Source organism: Manis pentadactyla, chromosome 5 (assembly GCF_030020395.1).
Source record: "Manis pentadactyla isolate mManPen7 chromosome 5, mManPen7.hap1, whole genome shotgun sequence".
Taxonomy (NCBI): Eukaryota; Metazoa; Chordata; class Mammalia; order Pholidota; family Manidae; genus Manis; species Manis pentadactyla.
Window position 1 is genome coordinate 58,574,359 of NC_080023.1, and position 25,583 is coordinate 58,599,941.

General features: G+C 36.6%; 1 protein-coding gene across 4 annotated transcripts in view; it reads left to right on the forward strand.

Moving 5' to 3' along the window:
• The window catches only part of SLC4A4 (solute carrier family 4 member 4), a 316,692-nt gene extending 298,040 nt beyond the window's left edge, over positions 1-18,652 (forward strand). For all 4 annotated transcript variants that reach the window (XM_036878971.2, XM_036878970.2, XM_057502301.1 and 1 more), the window contains exons 21-26: positions 2,945-3,013; positions 5,355-5,528; positions 7,679-7,840; positions 11,208-11,304; positions 13,655-13,734; positions 14,388-18,652. In XM_036878971.2, the coding sequence (XP_036734866.1) occupies positions 2,945-3,013; positions 5,355-5,528; positions 7,679-7,840; positions 11,208-11,304; positions 13,655-13,698 (546 nt within the window). In that variant the 3' untranslated portion in view covers positions 13,699-13,734; positions 14,388-18,652. The remainder of the gene's footprint in view (positions 1-2,944; positions 3,014-5,354; positions 5,529-7,678; positions 7,841-11,207; positions 11,305-13,654; positions 13,735-14,387) is intronic.
• Positions 18,653-25,583: the final 6,931 nt, after the last annotated feature.

Consider the following 25,583-nt stretch of genomic DNA (forward strand, 5'->3'; position numbering starts at 1 on the left):
TGCATGGAACCAGAATTGGAACCCAGGTCTAACTTCTGTGCCTGTGCTTTTAATGAGCACCTCAGTCTGGGTGTCTCTCTCTCTCTCTCACTCACACACGCACGTGCACATGCACGTGTGCGATGACAGCTCTTCTGCTGGGAGGCCTCACTCCTGTGCTGAATTCTGTGCTGTGGACAGCTACAACCTACCTGTATTATTACATTTAAATTTTCACATCTTTTTCTTATGGGAATATTCTAACATTATCAGAAAATCAAAGGGAGGGTTAAGGGGGGAAAAGCATGGAACTACATTCACCAGAATTTGAAAATTTGGTGACATAGTCTCAGTATGTTACATCTTCATTGGCTTCATCTCAATTTCATTATCCTATCTGGTTATAGGATCATGTATTTAATTTTTCATGTTTAATGTTTATTTAAAGCATTGTAATATTTATTGATAATTATGCTTTGTGGCTTTCTGGGTATGGTTGATTATGTAATTCTCTTTGCATAATTTCATCATTTGGCAATTCTTGATATTCCTAGGAGTCTAGTATATACTTTACTTTTGGTTTCAATTTCTCCTGTCTTGCTTTATAAAAATGTCTTCCTGCTATTACTATGCATATTATACTAGTTTAATTTAAAATGGGATCTCATCTTTTTAAAACATATTCTTTTCCTTCCTTTGGGAGGATAGAAATTTCTATTATGATGAGTGATTCTATTGTGATGAATTTTTAAGGACTGACCTTCTGATATGACTCATGAACCAAATCTAATGAAAAAATATTCTCTAAACCAGTAATTCTGTCAAATTTCATCAAGATTTCCAAACTAGACAATTTTTATTGAGACACTACACTATCATAAAGAAAATGGTGAATTTCAAAAGCTACTGTGTAACATTGAGGTTGGCCAAAAATCTAATTAATAGCCTTCTTTATATATACACCTTATGGTAATAGCCTTTCTTATATGTTCATTATAGGAAAAATGTATCCTTTTCACCAAAGAATTTTTAAAAAATCATATCTAAAACTATTTTCCTGCCCATACCCCATTCTGAATTAGCAATATCTTCTGATTTATTCTGTGGCAGACTTGGTGATACCTGTCATCATAACTTTAGAAAGAATAGACTTAGGCGCCAGGGCACCAATGCCCTTCACTCTGGCATTTGAACTACAATAGAGAAAATATTTAGTTAAACTTAAGTGAGGGGTGGATATATAAGGCTCAGCTTGCCTCTGTGATTACTTTCTTTCAAGCCAGAAAATACTTTACTCGGATTAAAAAGTAACTACCACAGGATTTCTAATTAGTTTCCAGTGGACTCTACTTCTCTTTTCCCCTCCCAACTGTCCTTCCTTCCCAAGGAATTAGAAATAAAATGACAAGAAAGAAATTGTTATATATTAAAGAAAAATATGGGAGTATGCTTGCCTGAAGAAGATATTTTAAAATTTAAGAACTGAGCCAAAGCTATAAAATGGCCCCTTTGTTAGTATTATTTTTTATTTTTGGGTAGATTTGTACAGAGAAATCGTAAGGAACGGCAGCATGCCCATTCTGAAGGAAATCAAGGCATGTGTCAGAACTCAAGCAGCTTGAACTTGATGTGCTCACCTCCGTGTGGTGACTGTGGGGTGTTACAGCACACCACTTACCCACCACTCACTGTCCGTCCCACCCTCTTCAATATTAGATGTCATTCATTTTTTTCCTGAGATCAAGATCAAATCAGCTATGTTAAAATTGTGAGTCATGTTTAGAAGAAGCATGTGATGTTTCATAAAAATAAGCATATTTATTCCACCTGAATTTAATGATTCTTCCAGCAACCAATAACAATTGGAGACAGTGATGACATGTTTAGAATTTACTGCTTCTCCAGTAGTGGCCAAGGGGTCTCAGGTACAGATCTGTTTTAGATAATTTCCAGGAGAGGCAGAAGTTGTACTTCACTTAATATATGCATTAGTTCTTTAAAATTCCTCTAAAGTCATACTGTTTTGTGGCTACAATAGTCTCCTTTACGTAGATTTGGCAAGATCGGATTTCATTGATTGTGGTTTTTGAGAACTCTTGAAATTACCTGAACTTTTCACAACCCAAACTTAAAAACCTTTTGCTGTCCAGATAGAAGACTTCCCAGAAATAGAATCATTGTTGATATGCTCAGTATCTGCAGTATTAGAGACATTTCAAAGGTCTAGGAATAGATAAAACTTGCGAACATCACATTAGACTTTCCATTGTTAAAACATTTTGTATTATTGTAAAAAACACTTGCTAATTAATGCACAAAAATGTATTAATTCAGTTTGAAAAGATGTGTATTAATACATGTGTGTAGTTAATTGCTTCCAGATGCTTAGCGCTCCTTTCAAGCTGTGTTCTCATTAGTTAGTCCTCTTAATATTCCTGAGAGGAAGAGAGGGAACCGTCATTTGATGTTTACTTAATTGAAAGAGGCATTTACACACCAACCTGATAGATCATTTGGCAAAAATGACTGTGGAAAAAAATCAACAGACTGCTGTGAAAGAAACTTGGTCTCAGGAGAGAGGCAGCTCTCTACCTCTCTTTCTACCTCACAGTCTATGGAAGCATCTAGTTTACCTAGTCATTCCTTTTAAGGGGAAATGGAAACAGAAAGTTCTTTTCCCATTAAAATGAAAATTTTTGTGAAGGTCATGCATGCTCACTGTAAAAGAAAAATGCAAACAGGCATCAAATGAAAACTGAAGTTCTCCTTCATCCTCCATTTATTTCTAGTACCAAGGGTTTAAAAGTTTATCAATGATGAATAAAGTACACTAATTAGAGGTCACTCTGTTATTATGTCTATTTTAATTTTAGTTTCAGATTTGCCTTTATTTAAACAATCTCTTTCCATTACTGTTTTTATTATTATTGTTCTTAACTTTTCTCCAATTTTTTCCCCTTTCTAGTTTATTCCCATGCCTGTCCTCTATGGAGTGTTCCTGTATATGGGGGTAGCATCCCTCAACGGTGTGCAGGTAAGTTTTCCATAGCAATCTAAGTATAGTCATGTTTTTCTAATGGTTAGAACAATCCAGTAATGGATCTTTGAAGACAAGTGTGCTAATCATTAACTGCTTAGTTTTTAAAATGTATTTATTTACTACATTCTCCATTTTACTGCTTTGCATTTCTCATTTAACTAATAGAGTGATCTTCTGTTAAGAAATATTATCATATATACCTATTCTTGAAATAAGCTGTTAAGGGTCATTTGACTAAGAAAGTGAGAGAATTGTGACCTCCCTCCCTTCCTTCATAGAAAGAACTTTAACCTTTGCAGTGTACTCCTCCATATACTATTTATCAGTTTGCCTGTTCTCTGTACTAAGAACAGGTTATTGTGATTGATTGGATGTGCTTTTCACACAGCTGAGATCAGTGATCAAAAGTTTTGTACCAAGAAAAGAATAAAGTCAATGTGGTTTATGTGCTCCTTTTGTTGAAAACTTCAGCTCTTCACAACATGGGTAAAATTGGACGCTTTGAAAAAAATCATTAGGGAATACTCTGTAAGGGACTTTGTCTTTCAATGGAGGCTTAATTTAATTGGCACCAGGAAAGTGGAAGTACTTCTGCTGCTTTCCAGCACCTTGTTAATTGTGGCCTTATTTAGCACTTAGTAATGTTCTAATGGGAAAAGACTGCATGTTCTGTGAACATCGTAAGAATCTATTTAAACCCCTTCATAATGGTCCCTGTTTTCATTTATTGAATTTAGATTAATTTGGTTTTAGAGTCAGAGAGAACTGGCAAGTGGCCCGATCCCAAAAAAGAGAAAAGGCTATTTTTTCTTTGTTCAGGTCCACTGAGTAGCATTCTTCCTCATTTGGATATTTGCTGAAAAGTAGCAGGTGGTTCTTCATAGACTGGACTGGGTGAACGTGAATGTGGCCCCTGAAACGTTTGGGAAGTAAAAATATGTAACAAACACTTAATTTTTACCTGGCATTGTAATATTCTGTTTTCTCCTAAATGGCAAGATATGAAACTAATATGGCCCCCAAACTAACGGTTATTTTTGTTTGGTCTTGATAGGTCAGTCTAGATCAGAAGTTTGATTTTATGTGGTCTAGATGCCTAGTTGATGATTGGAGCTCAGTGCGTGTTTATTAAATTAAATACAAGAAAAAAACCAATGATTTCCTGATGGGAAACAGATCCTTTGGTGAAGGGACAGCGAGCAGATGTCTTCAGTTCTTCAGTGCTGTTGCCCCATTGCCTTTTCTCTTTTCCTTACTTTTCTCTTGACTCTTCCTCATTTAGACCTTTTGGCAAGATTTGATTTAACAAGAAATTTTGTGACCCAATCTTTATAGATTGCAAGACCCCCACCACTCAAAAATAGGTCCAGAGGGAGAACAAAAAAATATAGGTTAGACAGGAAATCACTTAAGAGAATATTGTCTGTGATAGTCTAGTTCACTTTTACACCTCTTCCTTTCCTCTAGAAAGAGAGTAGGGATACCATTTCAGAGTTCTTACGACATAACAAGTCAATTCATTAGCTATTACTGAGCATCTTCTATCTGAAAGATCCTATGCTAGGTACTTACGTAGCACCTTTATCATTATTAACAATATAAACTCATCAGTTATTTGTGGCACAGCACCTAGCACACAGGTGCTCAGCAGTCACTTCAGTATCTGTTTATACATGGAAGTGTGATAGCCTCTTCCAGATTCAGATATCTAATTGTTGGTTCTCTGAAACTCATTGTAATATTCCCGTGGCTTTTCTCTGAAAACAAATGGCAATGAATTGCTGAAGGTATTAGTTTAGTTATACCACAGATAATGTGAAATTTATGAAAATACTGATGCATTCCCATTTTCAAGTTGGATACTTCCTTTATATCCTTGATACATCCCTGAAAAGTATATGATGCATAGTAGCAACTCTTCTTCTTTCAGATAAGACAATTGAGGCAGAGTGGGATACGTGAATTAAATGTCTTCTTTCAGCATATCATAATGGTCACAAGATCCTCTCTCCTGTGACTCAGATAGTAAAAATAGAAAGGAAAAGAGGAGCTTCAAGAATGTATACATTGCCTGTAACTATTCTTTCTGGGTCCCTTCATCTCATATGTCTCATAACATTCTTGCAAAATAATAACAAAAGTCAGAAGACTTGGACTATGTCTTCCTGCACTAGACTAAATCTCTGCACTCCCTGACCAGTGTTCTCTAAAAAGGACACTGTTTGCCTAAATCACAGAGTATAAGGCACTAGTGGTTAGTTAGGCATAATGGAAATGACTTGTGTATCAGCTTTTCAAGTAATGCATTTGCCCTCTCTTCCCCTTTTCTCCCCAGTTCATGGATCGTCTGAAGCTGCTGCTGATGCCCCTGAAACACCAGCCTGACTTTATCTACCTGCGCCATGTCCCCCTGCGCAGAGTCCACCTGTTCACTTTCCTGCAGGTGTTGTGTCTAGCCCTGCTCTGGATCCTCAAGTCAACTGTGGCTGCTATCATTTTTCCAGTCATGGTAGGGATTCCTTGCATTGAACCTACCCATAGAGTCACACCAATATCACATGATTATTTTAATATGGAAGACAAATGTATCTTTTATGTACGGTTCTAGCTTTTTCCAACTTTGGCCAAATCCCTTTGATTTTATCTGTAGTGGTTTACAGTCCCTACGTGTGTGGCTGTTGGTGCTGGACTTGAGGGTCAGAGTCAGCCGAGTTCAGACACCAGCTCTGACTGGCTTGTGAGGCTCCCTGAGCTGCCATGAACTTATCAGCTAAGTGGGGATGGCATTGTTATTTTTATTCTGAGCATCAATAATGAATATCAAGTGTACAGCACAATGCCTGACATGTAGTAGATGCAGGGCATGTTAGTTATCTTTAAGATACTGTTGTACAATAACAAATAACAAAATACAGTACACTTAAGTCCAAATAATCGAGAACAAGATCAGCAAATTATGAAAGGGTGGCCAGTGAATTAGAGGAAATGGAGTGAGAAGTTCAGTTTTTGAAGTTCTTGCTAGTTTTGAAATTCATGCCGAGTTTAAGGATAACTCTGGGCTATCTTTATCATGATATGATGAGAAGCAAGATAAAATAACTCATGTTCCACTCTGAATCACAAGTAAAAAGAGGGAAAAAAAGGAAATGCTAACTCTGTATTTGATGTCATCCATGAATTTTATACTTTCCCATCACTTTCCACTGCTTCCTGGAAACGCACAAGCATACACTTGAAACAAGTCTCAAAACCAGTCCTATGTCTGTTCTGTTTCCCCTACAGCTTTGGAAACAGAATTGTCAAACACAAACCATATTTTAGTTTTTATAAAAATTCTCTTGCTGTCAGCCCAGGATTATTATTTTCTTTTGTGTATGTTTGTTGCTCTTAATTGATTTTTCTCCAGAGAAGCAGCAAAAATGTAGTATAAAATATTGGTGATACTTCTAGAGTCAGACTTTTTTTTCCTCGATGATCCTTCCTATCTCTTTCTTTTTTCTTAAACTCTATTAAACTTACTGGAAAGCACACTAGGGTGAGAAATGACTCCCATTTGCCTGTTAGTATAATCTACCTTTTAGTTTTGCTAAAACCAGGAAAATCAAAATCTTAGACTTGGATAAATTTGAGATATATCTAGTAAATCACTTATTATGCTAAAAAAATCAATATTTTACTTTATAAAGTATTTTTTTATCTTTTCAGAGCTTTTATTTGATCAACAAAATGTCATGTACTGTCAGTGGGGCAGATGTTATTAATTTATTTAGGAGATGAGGAAACTGACATATAAGGAACATGATGTGGATAAAGACAACTGTTTGAGACAGAGTCACAACTCTTCCATCCCAGTGAATTCTGATTTTACTGTTGAGCAAAGACATCTTTAATGTACCCTCATCAGTTACTCTTCTTAAGCAATTCATAGAATCAGAGATACATAGTTTAAGAATGCTAATTTTAGGGGCAGATAGCTGGGACCCTTTGTATTTTTCTTTATCTGGCTTTGTGATGTTGGATTGCATACTTATGTTTCTAAGCTTCAGTGTCCTCAACTGTTAAAATGGAGATTATAATCTCCACTTTTGAGTCTGTTATGGGCAGTCATAAGAAAATGCTGCTTAAGAGTTTAGCACAGCATCTGACACGGTAAGTATCCAGTTAGTGGAAGTGCCTGGTAGATTAGGTGGTCTATGAATATTCAAATACTTCATTAATACTTTGACGATGTCTTAGTGTACTGCATGTTGTATAGATATTCTTGATTTTCAGAAACCTGTATAGTGTTTTAATTTTGAATAATTAGAAATTAAATGCAGGCTGTTTTTTCCCTTTAAGCTTTCAGGTTATCCTAGTAGAAATCTGACATAGAAGGAAATGGTTTAAAAATAATCCTTTCACATTGAAATTCTAAGTGAATATGATCGTACATTTCCATGAACAAAACTTAGGTTTCACTTAAGACTCTTATGAGCCAATTTTCCCCATGAAGAAAATGTTTATGGTCCATTTAATATGTCCATTTAAGCTAGGTGAATTCTATCATACTCTAGCCTTATACAAAGTAGGGTTTTACTGCTCTTTATAGGGCAGTACTAATACTCACAATGACTTCAGCTGACATGGTGTCTTTCATATTTCTTATATTTAACCTTCTAGATCTTGGCACTTGTAGCTGTCAGAAAAGGCATGGACTACCTCTTCTCCCAGCACGACCTCAGCTTCCTAGATGATGTCATTCCAGAAAAGGACAAGAAAAAGAAGGAAGATGAAAAGAAAAAGAAAAAGAAAAAAGGAAGTCTGGACAGTGACAATGATGATGTAAGGAACTTTCCAGAATTCCAAAGCAAAGCTAGTTAAAGAAACAAATGTGAAAAATGTAAATTTTTTATCCCTTATGTGAGATGCATAGCTGAGTTCCAAAAATGTTTATCTGGGCCATGTTACATGTTACTCCTAACTTTCCTTTGCCCTTCATTTTTTCTCCTAGGTTTTTTATATTTTCTGAAAATTTTCTGTAACTATTCGTACATAGAAGTAATAGTGATAAAATGACTTCTATAAAAAAAAATAAAAGGCCTCCACTTCTAAAGAACTCCAGTTTCATAGATTAAAAAAAAAGTTTGCTCAGTAATGCTATAAAATATATTTAGCAAGTGCTATTGATAATCCAGGATTTAAATTTGAGATAATAACTCAGTTTTGTGTAATTTTAAGCCTAATCTGGACAATACAGGTGACCTTGCCACCTATGACCTATGTGTCTCTCTGAGCAGGCTGTCAACCAAAGCTGTCTGCTCCTGTACTTACCCTCGCATTAGACTTTGACATGATTTAGGATTATTTCTCTGTAACCCTTCAATGTAAAAGGAAAGGAAATTTGGAGTGTAGTTCTTTTTACATAATTGTAATAGTCAGGGTCATAGTCTAGATGATCCTCCTGCAAATGGGTTGTTAAGTTGAGAAATAAAATGACTGCCTATTTTTTGTGTAAAAGGTCATTGCACAGAAATACAGACACACTCCAAAGGGGGTCTGTGATCAGTGCCAAGAGAAAAGCTGGAATTTGTTTAATGCACCTAAACACACACACACACACACACACACACACACACACACACAACTTATCCCAGTAGCCTTTTGAAAGGAGTACAAAAATGACATTTTCTATGTGAAGGTCTACTCTGGATTTTATACAGTGCAGTCTCCCCCTGGTGCACCCTTCCAAAGTAGAAATATAGATGATTTTGGATGTCTACTCTGTACTTGATAATTTTGATTGATCTCCCATACTTGTCCTTATTGCCATAACAGCTCTTAATATATATTTTTGTTCCAGTTTTACAGAGGAGGAAATTTAGAGTGAGCCATGTTAAATCATTTTTCTAGGTGTACAGAGCCATAGTGGCAAAGCCAGAGCTCGAATCCAGGCCTATCTGGTTATTTCTAGTCACTCAGGCTCCCCCACTGCATTTTGTCTTTTTTTTTTTTTTTAATAATTTGGAAATAGTACAGTGAAGGAAGGTAACAAACAAAAAATTGAATTTCAGATAAACTGACCCAGTAAGAAAAGGCTAAATATATGGGGCCCATTTAGCTGAAGAGAGAAAGTCTGAGGGAGCTTAGTGACAGTCATCATCCATTTTCAATGAGAGCAGGTGTATAGATTTTCTCTTTCCAGTGATGACAGAAAAAAATGTGTTTAATTGCAGCACAAATTAAGATGCAGTATTAAAAAGAATGATGTGTTTATATATTGAATAGAAATCAAAATTTGAAATTAATTTCTAGACCACCAAGACAAAAAACAAAAAGCTTGCCTGAACTATTGAGATAATCAAAGTAGTATTTCATCCTGAATTTTCCAAAAGAGTACCTCAGCTAATGTGCATGAACACCAAACTTGAAACTCATTACCGACTACTAAGATATGAAGTAATACTATAGAATCATTTCTAATAGTGATTAAGAAAAAGTAAAATACCAACCTTTGGAAATGTTTTACTTAGTGCTCTCCTAATGTCAAAAGTTAGAGCAAATGAGCTCCTGGGTTCTTCCCATTCTTAGATTCAATTTTCAACAAATTGTATTTTATTTAATAATGCTATTCTTTTAATTAATGATATTTACCACTTTCAGCTCCATGTTTCCAACAGATTTCTTAAAGATAATGTGTAATGCTTGTTTCCTCTCTTTTCCTTTCTCTTCTTCCCCCAGCCTCCACCAAAACAAGCTTATATATTTGTTCTAGAGTGAATCTAACCAGGCAATTGGAGTACGTCTGTGTAATAAGTTCTGTGTGTTTAGCTCAGTCTTTGGGGGCTTTACCTTAGGAAGGTGGCTCTCCTGATGTTCACCTGATAATTGTGGGGTCCACGGATTTGGGGAGCCACCCACGGGCATGGGACTTAGAACTCAAATATTCATGAGCAGAAGTAGTGAAAATTATGGCTTGCCAACATTTTGAGCCACTCAAGCCGTTTTTGAACCTGCCTGATACACTGTGATTGAGGGCTGGCAGCCAACCTGTTCATCTAGAAATGCTATTATTTGGGAAAATGTTTGAAATGCTGTCATAAAACTGGTCCTTCTTAACATTCTCATAAAGGCAGATGTGTGTGTGAGATCTTAATTTCTTTTGTCAATTTAAATGCACGATCTTAGCCTTAAAAACAATATTGTGGCTCATTACCCTCTTTAGGTTTATCAGAAAGGAATTTTCAAAATGAGTAGTACGCTTTATGTTAGGATTTATTTATTTTTTCTGTATTTCATTTGACCCCCTAGTTGCCATTTTTTTTTCTTTAAACTGAAGCTAATCTCCTTGGTACTTTCAGTTAAGAGATGAATTTGATCTTTTCAGTCCAAACATAGACTTGGATTCAATAGAATGGATTCTAAAAAAAAATAAAGTGGTAATCCTGTGGAAATCTGTTCTAGTTTTGGCTTAGGCAGCCTGTTTTATAAGCTGCCCCATGATTAGCTGCCTGGTTTTATCATTTTATTCTGGTTATGATTCTTGCTTATCTGACCACCATAGCCACCTTCCTTTTGATTTTTTCTCATGTTCTGTTAAATTTTCAAATATCTTTAGTAGAGACAAATTGAAATAAACTGTTAACCCCAAAATAGTTTTGATAGCATATTAGAGTAAGGGAGGGAAGATTTATTTTCAAGTGTATGTATAGGACTCCTTGACTGTTGATGTTAGAAAGTCTTCTACCTGTCTTGGAAGGAAATATGATCATCATTTTCCTAGAGATGGAATCAGGAAGCATAAATGAAAACAAGAATTTCCAGACTATATTATAGTTTAGGAAGTTTCCTAGATTTAATTTTTCACCTTTGAGATTCTTTGCTTTACACATACAACAAACCCATAAATATTCGCTGATTGGGAATCCAGCTTATGGAAAGCTTTGCACTTGTTTTAATCTGTAGTGATCTCCATTTGGTGTGGTCCTGCTTTTAATAGACTAGATCCCATTAACCCAGAAGAGATGAGGAATATATGTGAAAGAGAAAAATGGTAGAATTTGAAAACTTGGCGAAGTGAACTTTATTATATTTAAGGCTTTTCTCCTTAGTACAATGTAAATGTAAACATGATAGGTTTGATCTGTACTGGCAGGTAGGGAGGGCTGTGTATGAAAAGCTATCTAAAAACTGTTGTGAATTTCTTTCACAGTCTGACTGCCCATACTCAGAAAAAGTTCCAAGTATTAAAATTCCAATGGACATCATGGAACAGCAGCCTTTTCTAAGTGAGAGCAAACCTTCCGACAGTGAGTAGAACTAACCTCTCGCACGCCTGTTTACTGTGATTTGCACTTGGCAAAGAAAAACTTTAGAACCGTCATTTCCATTAACTTTCTTTCTATTTTCTTCCTTTTTTCTATGTGAAGATTTGCACTTCATTATTATAACACTTCGATTTTACATTCCTGGGGCTTTGCTCTTCTTCCTTTTATCCATAATCTTTTAAGTTTTTGTTTGGTAGTCTTTTTCCGATTCAGGTTATCACCAGTTTATGCAATTGTTAGCAGCTTGTAACCATGTTCTGAATTGATTTTTCTTTTTTTCTGTTGGTGTTTAGAATTGCAGCTTATAATACTGCATCACCGTCTGTTACTGTTCGTCTTCCTCAGGCTTCGGCCAATGGCCAGATCAGCTCAAAAGAGAAATTGCATCATGAGTCTCTCAATGCTCAGCAGATCAATTGCTAATATTGAGAATTTTGAATAATTGTTACTTTCAATTAAATTGGCAATAATAAAATATTAACACAAACTTTTAGATAGAACTTATTAGACATGTGCATTTTCTTCCTAATTTCTTCATTCCCCTTCTGCTACTTCAAAGTCACCTTTGTGACTACACTGCTCTTTCTAGGGTAATAACCTCGTGGCTCAGATGTAATGGTTTCTGAAATGTCATCTTTCTCTTTGTACCTGAGTTAACAGGCCACTAGAAAAGGGGGAACCTCTGTAGTAACATCAGTGAACATCTCAGGCTTTTCCAATAGCAAGTAGCAATTGCCTCCAAACTACTTTCACTTTGAGTTCTCATCTGAAGAAAATGTATTCTTTTAGATCCAGATGCACTTCAAAGTCCACTGATCTGTTATAGGAAAAAAGACAGTCGAGACATGTTTATTTCTAGTTGACAATGCTACTTCAATTTTAATAAGAGCATACCAAGAAAAGCTTGAAATGAATGGCTCTTTGTAAAAATAGGTATAGTTATCCACAGCTGTGTAATAGATTACCACAAAACTTATCAACTTAAAAACAACAAACTTGTATTTTCTCATAGTTCCTGACATTCAAGAATTTAAGAAAGGCTGATCTGGGTGGTTCTGGCTCAGGCTCATGAGATTACAGTCAAACTTGGAGCTGGAGCTGAGTCTGAAGACTTCACAGGAACTCGGGATCTGCTTCCAAGCTCACACTCAAGGCAGCTGGCAGGTTTCATTCCCTGGCCCATGAGCATCTCCATAGGGATACCATGATACGGCTTCCCCCAGAGCCAGTGATAACAGAGAGAAACCAAGACAGAAGCTACAGTCCCTTATAACTGAATCTCAGAAGTGACATATCATCATTTCTACTCTAGTCTGTTGGGCAGGCAACCAACCTGTGCAATGGGGGAAGGATTTACACAAGGCCGTGAATACCAGGGGGCAGGGAGTATTGGGGACCATCTCGGTGGCTGGTTACCACACTGACTTTAAAGAACAGAGAATTAAAGCAATCTCACCTTTGGTGTCCTATCTGCAACCTATAACTTGTAACTGAGGCTAATTTCTTTTCAGTCCTATCAACAGGATTTAGCTAGTATTTCCTTTTTGAATCCAAGCACTCCCATCCATGTTCTGGTTTCATTTTTCCTCTCTCAAGCATTAATAGTGAAAGGAGACTGTGAAAGGAACACAGTATATACATCTTCTGTTGGCACCATGACTTGATACAGCCCTTCTCAGTACAGTTTAAAGGCTGCTCAGAAAAAAACTCCACTGGCTAGAATTTGAGGTTCCTGGGAAAAGTTTATGGCAAGTGGTGAGTGCTGCTTGTTCTTCATTCTCTCAGAAACCCTGTAGAAGGGCACATAGAAAGCTGATGTGATGTTAGAAATTTACTTAAGCAAAATACCCAGATTGTTCTAACCAAACTCTTTCCTAATGTCATATTAATCTTCTTTAAACCATAAAAGAACAACATTGATAGTAGAGGTACAAGATAAATAAGTTCCTCAAAATCTTTTTTTCCCCTATGAATAACAGCAGGACAAAATTGTGACCCCTGAAGAGGGAAGGAAATCCAAGGGCAAGCCTTAGACAGACATTAAGCAGATCATCTCGTCCTTTAAATCAGTTCTCCTGCTACCCCCTCACTGCAAAGAACAACAGCGGTCCATCCGAGAAAACCCATAAAGGGTGCTAAGGGATTTCACCTTCACACTACTCAAATTCTTAGCTTGGTACAATGTTTATTGACATGGTCTAAAGTTGCCTTCCTTACTCTTTCCAGTTGTGAAAGATATATCAGTTTTGGTGAAGATTTTTATTTTCACTCTAATTTTATATGTTGCCAAAGACTACTATTTATAATTTAAAAAAAAAATTTTTTTTTCCAGGAGAAAGATCACCAACATTCCTTGAACGCCACACATCATGCTGATGAAATTCCTTTCCTTCAGTCCCTCGATATGCCAAGGTAAAGGATGGCCTGGTATTTTACCTTGTTCTGTGGGATGATTGTCCCACAGAAATAGTCTATGGCGGGTTATTGGCAGATCACCTGGCTCTTTTTCTCTCTACAATTTATCTTAAATAAATTACCCAATCATCAAACCCCACCCCCAGTTTTCTGGGAGACTGCGTTCTCAGAGACCTACTCACTTATTCTTAGAAATGATAGCATCTTTCAGGATCATTAAGGCAGAGCCCAGGATCAGTGTTAGTTCTTGTCACTTTAGCATCATCTCTGGTTTAAGGGGTGATGCGTCTCCTGGCAGCTGTCCTCTAGCAGTTTCCTTCCCTCTGCACACAGCTCTAGAGATTTCAGATCCTACTTGATTTTCAAAAAGGTGAAATCTCTGAATGTTTCCTCATGTTTTTTTTTTCCCCTTTAATTTCTGACAGTATCACCCACCTGGCAGACACTGGTGAATTTCTTGCCTTTATTGGTACCTTCAATCCCATTTGAAAATGTTTACTTGTTTTTAAGACAGAAAGAGGAGAGGAGTATTTAAAGACAACAAAGGACACATTCGGCTTCTGCGATACGCATAAACATTTGACAGATGATAAAGGAAATCTGATTTACTTACTATTTTCCTTCTGTTTTTTTTTTTTCTTTTTCTCTAGTCCTCCTAGAACTCCAGTAAAAGTTGTGCCTCAAATTAGACTAGAACTTGAGCCTGAAGACAATGATTATTTCTGGAGGAGCAAGGGAACAGAAACTACATTGTAACCTGTTTGTCTTTCTTAAAACTGACAATTTTTGTTGTGAATGTTCTTGTTTTTTTGTTTGGTTCTTTCTTTTTTAACCTTTGTTGTGTTTTGGTTTTTGGTCACCAGCCAAATAATACAGCACTCTCTCTGCTTCTCTCTTGCATAGGTGAAATCAGGACAGTAGTCACCATTCCTTAAAAGCACCTGCAGGGTCCCCTTTTTTGTTCTTGTACTTTCAGATGTGTCCTCCACTCTGATCCCTCGGTCACTCGAGACACGCACAGACCCTGGCCTTTTCCTTTATTAGTAGAGAGCAAAGATAGTCAGGATTTTACAACACCTTTTATTAAAATATTGAAGGAACTTAACTTGAGCTTTGGAGCTGTGCTTACTGGCTTGTCTTTCTGTCTGGAAGAACAGACCTTGGCTTCCAGGCAAGAGTTCCTTCTTGCTTATAGAGCTCTCCAGGACTGGAAAAAGTGCTGCTATTTTAACTTGCTCTTGCTTATAAACCCTTTTCTTAGATTATCAAAAGAAGAAAAACGGAAGGTACTTTACTCCCTGTAGAGAAACTATTGCCAATCTTGTAGCAAGTGCTGAAATACCCCTTTTTCCTATGCAACTTTTTTAAACCCTTTAATGAACTTATCTGTTGAGTACATTGAAGAATATTTTTCTTCCTAGATTTTATTGTTTAAATTATGGAGCCTAACCTGCAACTTATTTTTTGTCAATTTTTTAAACTTTTTTTTAATTACTGTAAAGAAAATGAATTTTTTCCTGCAGCAGGAAACATAGTTTTGAGTAGTTCTACCTCTTATTTGTAGCTGCCAGGCTTTCTGTAAAAATTGTATTGTATATAATGTGATTTTACACACACACACACACACACACACACATGCATGCACGCACACACGCACATACACAATCTCTAGGGTAAGCCAGAGGGCTATATCAGATTAAAAACACCATGTTTCTAAGCATCCATTTTTCCCTTTCTTTAAAGGAAATTTAACTGTTCTATGAAGGAGATTGGGGAGAAGGGAGAGGCTTTTATGTAATGGGAAGAACTGATGTTTTGTTAACAATAGTATCTGGGCATAGATGCTGATTGTATTACCATGTCAATGTCCTATGCAGTATTGTTAGAAATTTTTTTCTTTTTGAAATATTTGTCTGTTTGTGTATGTACTCTGTGTGTGTTTGGTGCACATATGTGCAAAGTTAGAAAGAGACAGAGAGACAGCAGGCAAAGGGCAAAGTTACCAGACCTCTTGTGTCAGTTTTCATGAAACTCAAATCACATATGACAAATCCATCAAAGGTCCAAGAGACTTACCATTATGCAAATGAGAGTAAATATATTTGGTTACCCAGATATCAGTCATAACCATCATTGATAAAGTAGCCCATATTCCCCATACAAAACCCATAGGAATATTAATAAATCACTCACACATTGATAGGAATGCAGATAGATCTGCAGAGGCATATGTGTATACATGTTAACGTACTCATATTTTTTTAGGATGGAAAGGCAATTATTCCTTGTGATAGGGGCATTTAGAGTAGATATGTGCAGATATATGTGGATGTGTATTTCAAAGTACCATATTGAAAATCAGCAAAAAGAAAATTAGGTCTATATTAGCTAAATTTAGCATGTTATCTAAATATAATGTTTGTAATAGGTTGCATTATGTATTGTGAATCTGCATTAAAAACATTTTAAATATTGAATCCATAATTTTGGATTCATATAACCATATTTGTGATATATCCTAACTAAAACAGGTTGTTGGTGGAAGACTAGAAGCAGAATGAAACTACTTATTTTGGTTTCAGAATATGCCTATATGGACTCCCACTCATTTTATACCCCTTAAATTATAATTCTGTCCTCTTTTAAGTTTTTACTATAAAAATATTATTATCCTGAACTACTGTTTTATAGTATCTGATAATCTTAAAACTTTTAATTTTATACAAATTAGACATAAATGACCTGCAATGTTTTTCATTAAAATTAAAGTTACAAATTACATGTTGTTTAAGACCTCACATGTCAAATTTTGGTATCACATTTGTATTTCGAACTATCCTTCCAACGATTACTCTATTGTATCTAATGTTTCATTACCCTTACATAAAATAAGTTCAACCTAACCTATGATCTTGTTAAATTAAAGATGCTTTTGTTCTTTTATATAAAGAACTTTTACAAAAAGCTCTGGATAAAACTTATTTTTCTGATCATGAATCAAATATTTGAGGATTTATACCCCTTCCCTTCACTTTCAAAGAACTGCTGGAACAAGTTAACTCAGTATTTCAGCCTTTGAATAGATCTAAAAGCTATCTGAATTCCCATTTATGGTCCATATTCTGTGACAGAAGGTTGAAATTCATGACATGAATGCAAAATAGTAACTTAGTTTTAGAACAGTTAATATCAAACCATTTCAGTATTTTGGAACCCAGGGAAGTTTTTACAAAAACACTACTTTTAGAGGAATAAAAGTGATTACCAAACAAGCAAAACCTGAGGTCCATATAGAGCCACCAAATTATCTACATTTCAACTGAATTTACTTGTCTAAGAACTAACCAGGTTTTGGGGTGCTTTCATTTTTATGTAAACTGGACACACAGAATACAACAGAAAATTTTTTACAAAGTGTTTTTCCCTGATGTGAATACTGAGGTAGAACATTCAAGCTTTTAGAAGTGCAGGACTAAGTACACACTCCGAGATATTAACCGGAAATCCTGTGGTTGTACAAACTTAACTGTTGGCAGGAAAGAGATCACTAGGCCAAGGGTCTGCCTTAGCAAAGGAGCATTAAGGCCTTTGGTTTTGCATTTGAAAGAAAATCTCAAGGAGACGCTGTTTTCCTAGATAAAAGTCAGTCTTCTCTAATATATAAAACAATGTTGGAATTCAAATTATTTTGTGTGCCATAGGCAATATGTTTCTGTCTCTTTTTTTCTGTCAAGCAGTGGAGGTGGAGTGGGAGGATGGAGGCTTAAAGACAATCAAAATCCTCTCTACTCACCTCCCCACCTCATAGAATGGGGCAGGGGACGGGCCAGAGGGGGAAATTGTCTGCCATCAGTGATTCAGTTTGTGTATACTCTATGTACAGTGCACCACCACACACAGAGGAAATCTTTTATTTGCTATATATTGATGTTGAATACAGAGAAGGATTGTCTTCCGAATTTTTGGTTCTTTTTTTCTTAACCTGTGTTAAAGTACTTGAAATGTATTGACTGCTGACTATCTTTAAAAAACAAAACCATGTGAGTCATATTACAGAGGTTGACATTGTGCAGGGATGGGACAAAGCTTCCTTCAATCCTTTTCATACCACTTAAGGGTTTTGGATCGAGAGCTTGAGATTTTCTTATTATTCCATATTTCCCATCTACTCTTCACAGCGTGAGCCTGAAGCCCAAGGGCACCAATGGCTACTACAATCAAATGATATTTTATAGCACTTGACTATCTGAAGAGTCTTGGGACTTTTCAGAATGAAGATTTCATTGAGATTCATTGCAGCCTGAAATAAAAAAAATTTGTGATAAATGCTAATCAGTCAAGTTGCATTTTGACCAGAAATTTGTATATGTCCTATTTCTTGGCTCATTTCTTTGTGCTCTATGGGTACAATACAAAAATCCTGAATTCTTTTTTCCTAGGCAAATTTTGCAACTCAGGGCTAAAGTAATCCAGTGAAACTTTTAGAGCCAGAAGTAACTTTGTCCCAGTCCTACAATGTGAAAGGAGTAAATAATTGCCTCTTTTTAGCCATTTTCATGGCTGGTACATACCTGTACACATTACTTTTCAGAATCAGTATGCACTTTCAGATATTCTTATTTTTATTCTCTTAAGTCTTTATTAACTTTGGAGGGATGATGCATCTTTTTATTTTAAATGAAGTAGATCAACATGGTGAAACAAACTGATAAAGAACAGAAAACATTTCAATATATTACTAATAATTTTTTCCAATATAAAACCTAAAATTCCTATAACATTATAGTATTTTACAGTTTTATGAAGCTTTCTATTGTGACTTTTATGGAATTAAGAGATGAAGAAGATGAGATATTTTAGCATTTATATTTTTCAAAATTAAATGTATACTTAAAATAAAGTAACTTTATGCATTTATGAGTGTCAGTGCTTTTGTTCAACTTTTGAAATAATTATTAAATGCCTACTATTTTACTCCTTTGGTGCTACGGGGAATCTGAAGATGAGTAAGTTAGAGTCTTTGACCTCACTTGTTTATGACACTGCAGGCAGGAGGATAAAATAAGCATCCAAGTGATAGAAAATAAGGGATTGTAAGAATTATCTGTTCAAGTATTAGTGAAATGTTATCATGCATGGGGTGAAAGAAAAAAATATACCCAACTAAGCAATGGAATGGTTTTATTGAGAAGGTAGTAAGTATTGTTCTCTTACAAAGTTTGTGAAACATAAAATGACATTATCTTGAATCTGTGATGATATATATATAGTCAGTTAATTTTCAAAGGAAAAATACTGCTAAGTATAAGCACTTATTAAAAAATGATTATTCAAATAAACAAAATTCTGGAATGGTACACCACAGAGGATAATGACACACACTTCCTGCTGGGTCTATCCAGGCTCCGAAGTAATATTTACAATTCTCTAGGAAACTTCAGCCCTAAGTTATAATCAGAGAGTGGGAGATGGGTTGAAGGGAGAAGAGATGAGAAAGAGCCATTGGTAGCAGTAAAAAGTTACATTGGATAAAAAGGAAATGAGGCAGGGATATTAGTTATAACAACCTTTTGATCATTTTAATATAGATTCAAGAGCTCTGAGCATCTTGATTGCAGTGGCAGTGAGAGTGGGGAGCAGGAGATGGGGTTTGGATTTTATCTCTGAGCAGGAAGAAGCAGCAGAAGCCAAACTCAGAATAGATTACAACATGGGAGACTTGGTTCAGTTCTTCATACATGCCCACAGAGACTTCATTAAATATTGTCATGCATGATGATAACCAAGTCAGGAAATTAGAACCAAATCATGTTTTGTTTATTATGAAAAAGAGATGTGCACTTCAGCAACTTATCATCCACCACATCCACCTGACCTACCTAAGAAGAGGGCAGTGCAGCACGGCTGTCTTTCAACTGCCAAACCATGTGTTCCAAGGTCTAGATACCACAGTTCTGGGAGCAGAGTGCAAATCCTTACTCAGAATCTGTTTACACTCCTTTTATTCAAAATGTTTGAATTTGTTAAGCTTGATCATCTATGGATTTCTCAGAGCCTAAAGCATGGGAAACAACAGAGAAGATTTCTCATAGGAAAACCTGAGTTAGCAAGAATTAATAGTTTCTTCCTGATAAGAAGAGAGAAGATATCAAAAAACTGCATAAAATATACTGAAGAACTTAAGAATCAGGCTGTAAACTATGAAGACATGGACACCACAACAGGTCTTAAAGGTAATATGTACTGGTTTTATATTGATTAAAGTCTTTTGAAATGATTAAGTTGATTATCTAAAAGGTAAAAATATATTGTAGTTAATGCTCAGAATGATGATTTCGGGGCATAGGAGAATATTAAGCTATGTTCTAATTCTGTTCACTCATTATAAGCACTTTATGGGGTATTTGCTAGAGAACCAAAAATAAGACATGATTCCTAACCTTTAGTATCTTACAGTCAAATCGGGAAGAAAGGACTTTCTCTTCGCTAGGCTTTTTGCCTTTATATTTGGGAAAGGAAGTTCCACCCAGCAGACTTCCCCTTATGTCTCATTGGGTAGATCTGAATTACCCACACACTTTTAAATGAATCACTGTCTAAAAGCAAATTTGATTTATCTTCTGGGGTTAGGCTGGGATTGGACCTATCCTTCCTGAGCTCAAGGTATCTCAGTCTATTTCCTGAACAACTTGGAGTTGGTGTGATGGGGTGGGAAGAATGGATGCTGAAAGGTGAAATAGCACAGTATTATCTTTCATTTAGAAAACATTCTCCAGTATCTGGAATGCTGTTGTCTTCCTTTAGCCTATTTCATTTGACCTTGTACATCAGGCTGACCTGGTAAAGTTTAGCTTAGTCAGGATATTTCAAATGTGGAGATTCAGTGAGAGAATTGTCAAGAGGGTGCATCACTTGAGCATTAGCTGTTGTGGAGCTTCAATAATTGATGAGTTTTCTCAACTGTCAGACACAATTGCTGACTTTGGGCAGAACTACAAGTAACTATGAATTAGTGGATTAGTGACTATATATAAGCTGTTTTTAAAGGATCATCTCTTTGAAGGGTGAGACTGATTAGATGCTATGATTAGAAAAGTGCTGAGTGTATTTTTGATGCCATGATACATATCCTCATACTAAATATGTAATTTAATACAAAATGTATCTTTTTATATAATGCTTCTAGAATACCACACAAGCTGACATATTCATTATGAATACAAGTTAGCTTTAATATTTCAATATCTTAATTATTTATTATCTGAGATGGGAGGCTTGACTCTTCCATTAAGAAGCTACAAAATGATGCTGTTGGGTTATTTATGAATCCTTGTGAAGGATAACACCGGCAGGGCATGTTTTCTTTGAGTGCAGTGCTTAAGAAATCAAACAAAGTCTGTTACTTCAAAGACTTGGAACAGTGTCTTTGAACTGGGTGATGGTGACTTTTATGGAAGGAAGTGGAGTGCAGTGGTTAAGCATCAAGGCCTTGGAGTCAGCTTTGAATCCTAGGCTTGCAAAATCTTCTGAGTCTGTTTCCCATCTGTATGTGGAGTCAATACCAATATGGTATTTATCTCTTAAGATGGTTGAAATGGGGAATGAGAAAAAGCATCTAAGATATTTAGTATAGCACCTGTCAAAACTCATTGATTCATATTTCAGCAATTCAAAATATATAATAATTTGAAGAAAGCCTGAGATAAATTTTATGTTTGTGTGATTGCTAAAAAGCAGCTTCCAAGCAAATTAAAACTTAAGATTTTCATGGAAAACTTCAAAACGACTTGAGAACTAATTGTTTGCAAACATTTAAAAGCGCTTTCAGAGTGTCTATCCCATGGAAAGAATTAATAGACAATCAAACTCCACTACCTATAAAAGTATATTCCCTGAAACCTCCAATGGACAAGTATTTATTTAACAATCATTTCTAGTTTCACTATGTGGTAAGCAATGTTCCAGACGCTTTACAAATACTAATTCATCCTCATAACACCCCAGTGAGAGAGGTACTCCTATGTCTCCTGTTTGTAGTTGGAGACACTGGAAGACAGAGGGCTGAGGGCATTGCCCAGGGTAACTAGTGCTCCACTCCCAGCACTCTTTCAGGACCTAGGCTCTCACTGTAGGTGTGTTGGCTGATGATAGAGGTGAGTCGCTCCCCAGAAATTTCCCTTGGCCACAGGTAACTGCTTCCCCCCAGGTTATGCCCCTCGCTCAGGGGCACTGTCATTCAATGCCGCATGGGGATCAGCTAAGGCCTCTGTTGCAGCTGCGTCATAGACCACTTTTCCTCTCCGTCAGGCCTGTTCCCCTCACTCCCGCACAAGTGTTGATCCCTACAGCACCCTCCGATGAACCTCCTGCATGGAAATCTCTGCCTCAGAGCCTGTCTCCCAGGAGCCCAGCCTAAGAAACACATATTAAGTGGTATTGCTGACTGGAGCAGTCTGGCTCCAGCCTCTCTCCCGTTAACCACTAAGCCATGTTGTATATTATAACAATTCACTTTGAAAATATGCTTTGTAAAGTAAGAGTTTCACTTAAGAAACATTCCATATGACCGGTTTTTCAGTAACCCAGCTGTGCTCCGCATGTGCCCAGACAGGCAAAGTTGTCAATGTTCCTTTTTTTGGATAAATGTTCTGAGATCTTTTAGCTCTGTTACACCCTAGGTCTCACTACAATGACAAGCCAATGGACTCGGCAAGTGACTCTCAGAGTAAGATGATAGATACTTTTAGTGATAGGTTAGAAACCAGTATAGAACTAGCTCCATAAAAGAGGGTTCCTCAAATCCTCTTAGGTGCTCAGACCTTTTGAGTTTCTGTGACACTGTGAGAGTAACTTCAGCTTTCCAGTTCAAAGAAGCACAGGTGATATCCTGATGATTCCTCTAATATCTTAAAGTAGGTCTTGCATCTCATGTGCCATTCCTTAGGAATACATTCTGATCCCAAGCCAGTGGAAAATCTGTTGAGCTGAGCTTCCACAGGTCTCTTCCCAACCTCAGTGATATGTCTTAGAACATGAGACAGCAAGCCTAACTCCCCCACGCCATGTTTCAGCACTTACTCTCCTAGCACAATAGAGTGCTCATGTTACCAAACAACAGCTGAAGCTTCTTGTGAGGGTGAGAATATATCAGAAGCTCCCACCTCGTATAAGTGCTGCAAGGCTCAAGGACATTTTTAAAAGGTCAGTACCTTCAGCAAAGTTCCAGAAGGGGAAGAAAGGCCATATTGGTTAGCTCAGGCAAAATATGTTGACGCAACAAAGGCTTCAGAAACCCATGGGCTCATAACAAAGGCTTATTTCCGACTTCTGCAACAAGTCAATTACAAGTTGGCTGAATCTTTCTACTCCATGTCATCTTTGCTCCAAGATTCAGGATGATGGAGTACCGCATCTGGATAGAGCTGAATTTGCGGCAGAGGAAAGTAGAGCCCAAGGGAACCACTGATGGCTATTAAAGCTTCTCTTAATTCATTGTCCCAAACAAGTCACATGACCAGGGCTGAGGTCAATAGGGAGGGATGTATAATCCTTCCTCAGAAAAAGATAGCAAATGAACAGTATAAAACACAGTCTTGTCCAGTCCCCAATTTTATTCAGAAATATTTGTTTCCCTTCCTTCTGTACACAACAGATACTCATTTCCCTCCCAGAGGAGAAAAATCCAGAAGTCCAGGAATAGCATCAAGATGAAAGTAAACAATTTTGTGATTGCCTGCACTGTATCAGGTCTGAGTGTGGTTTCTTTTCATCAAGAGACCCACACACTCACTATTCAATCATACAAGAGAAAAAGAGAGGGTAATTGTAACAAATACTCCCTTTATAAAAGGAGAGTAATCAGAGGCAGGAAGCAATTCTAAAATCACTTTGGAGAAATCTTTCAATAACTCCCTACTCTGAGGATGAGGAAGGCTTCTTATCAGGCCCCTGTTCTGTTCCCAGAGAGTAAGCTCCCAGTCTGTTATCCTCTGTGGCTCTTGGCTCTACCCTCTGGAAAGCTTTTCTTTCCCCAACATCATTCTTGGCCAAAACTGAAGAGAACATTGGAGAAGATGTCCCAGTGGATCTTAACAGCTTTCTCAGCCCACTTCCTCTATATGGAATATTGGGCGCCAAGGGTCATTGGAGTCAAGAACAATCACAGTCATATTTGGTCCCAACTAATACAATATTCTCAGAATTAGGCTTTTTTATTTATTTGATTCTAGCCAGCTTCATGTGTCTATAGCCTGATCCTCAATTCTTTTGAAGACATTCCTCTTCCTCTAAACTGAATTACAGGTGACTTGAGCTGATCAGGTTTCTTGGAGGTGAGGGTAGATTTATGTCCTTAGACCCTTATCCATGAGCTATTTCATCCAAATGAAAGGACTCCATCTTAATTCAAAAGTTTCAGTGAAGTATATTATGACCATGTGTTTGATTTGGTCCTTGGAATGAGGTGAATTTATTTGCTCTTTTGTAAGTCAAATACTCTCAGTTTTGCCTCTATGGTTGGGGAAGAGAAACAAAAGCATCTTTCAATTCTGTTCCCTTTCATCTCTGATTGCATATTGATGCTTTCCTTAAACAAATTGACCTCTGTCCCATATTACCTCCCTAAGTGTGCCACTAACTTTGTTTACCAATCTCTATGCCTAAATCCAAAGATGACTTAGTACATTAACTGTCTTCTAAGTTAATGTGAGCAACAGATTTACCAAATGTTTTGCCAAGGTATGATATAGGGTGTCATCTTTCCAAACTCTTACTAACAAAGTTTCCTCCCTACCCACTGGCAGGACTCTGTCACTTAGCTTAGGTTTTTGTTGGCTAGCACTGCATTTCTAGGTACCAAATTCCATATAAACCAGTTTAGGTTAAATTGGGCCATGCTAACAAGTAACCACAAAATCTCAGTGGATTTTAGCATCAGAGATTAATTTCTCAAGCTACATATGAGCATGGTCCTGCACTAGTTCATCTTCATTCCAGAACCTAGGTTGGTGGGGCATCCTCTATCTAGACATTTCCAGTCTTTTGACAGAGGGAACAGAGAACACGGCATGCACACACAACAGCTCTTAGAGCTTCTGCTCATAAGTGCCCCACATCTCTTCTAATCACAAAACAAGTGATATGGCCAAGACTGGAGGTGGTAAAGTACAATACTTTCAGATGGAGGAGCAACGTGTAAAATCTAATACAACTAACTAAGTTCATCAGCTCTATTATAGAAAGATAAGGAGAGACACATTTTATCCATCCTGTGAACATCAGTTGTGATTTTCCCTTGGTTTAGCTGATTAATAGCATTAATATAATCTATGGGACCAGAGACTGTCTGTATTTATAATGGTCCTTACTGAAGATTACTGGCAAAACCACAGTTGGTTGTGAGATTCTGCTTGTTTCTATTAGAGTATTTTTACTGAGCATAGTTCCTATTTCCTATGCAAGATAACCTGTATATAAATTATTTCCATTTCTATACCATCTTTTTAGAGTTGAAGAATAAAATATATTAAATTTAAGAATGCAGTGCAATGAAACTGTGCATTTGTATACACCTGTGTAACTTCCCCTTAGATCAAGATAGAGAATATTTCCAGTACTACAAAAGGTGCATTTATGAGTTTCTCAGTCAGTATTTCTCCTATAACATTTAAGTAACCACTGTTCTGACTTTGATCACCTTTGATCACCTTAGTGTTGTCTACTCTTAGATTTCATGTAAAGAAATCATGTAATATATACTCTTTTCTGTTTAGCTTCTTTCACCTTTCATATAGTCTTTGAAAACTATCGATGTTGCAGTATGTATCGGTACTTTCCTTTTTTAATGA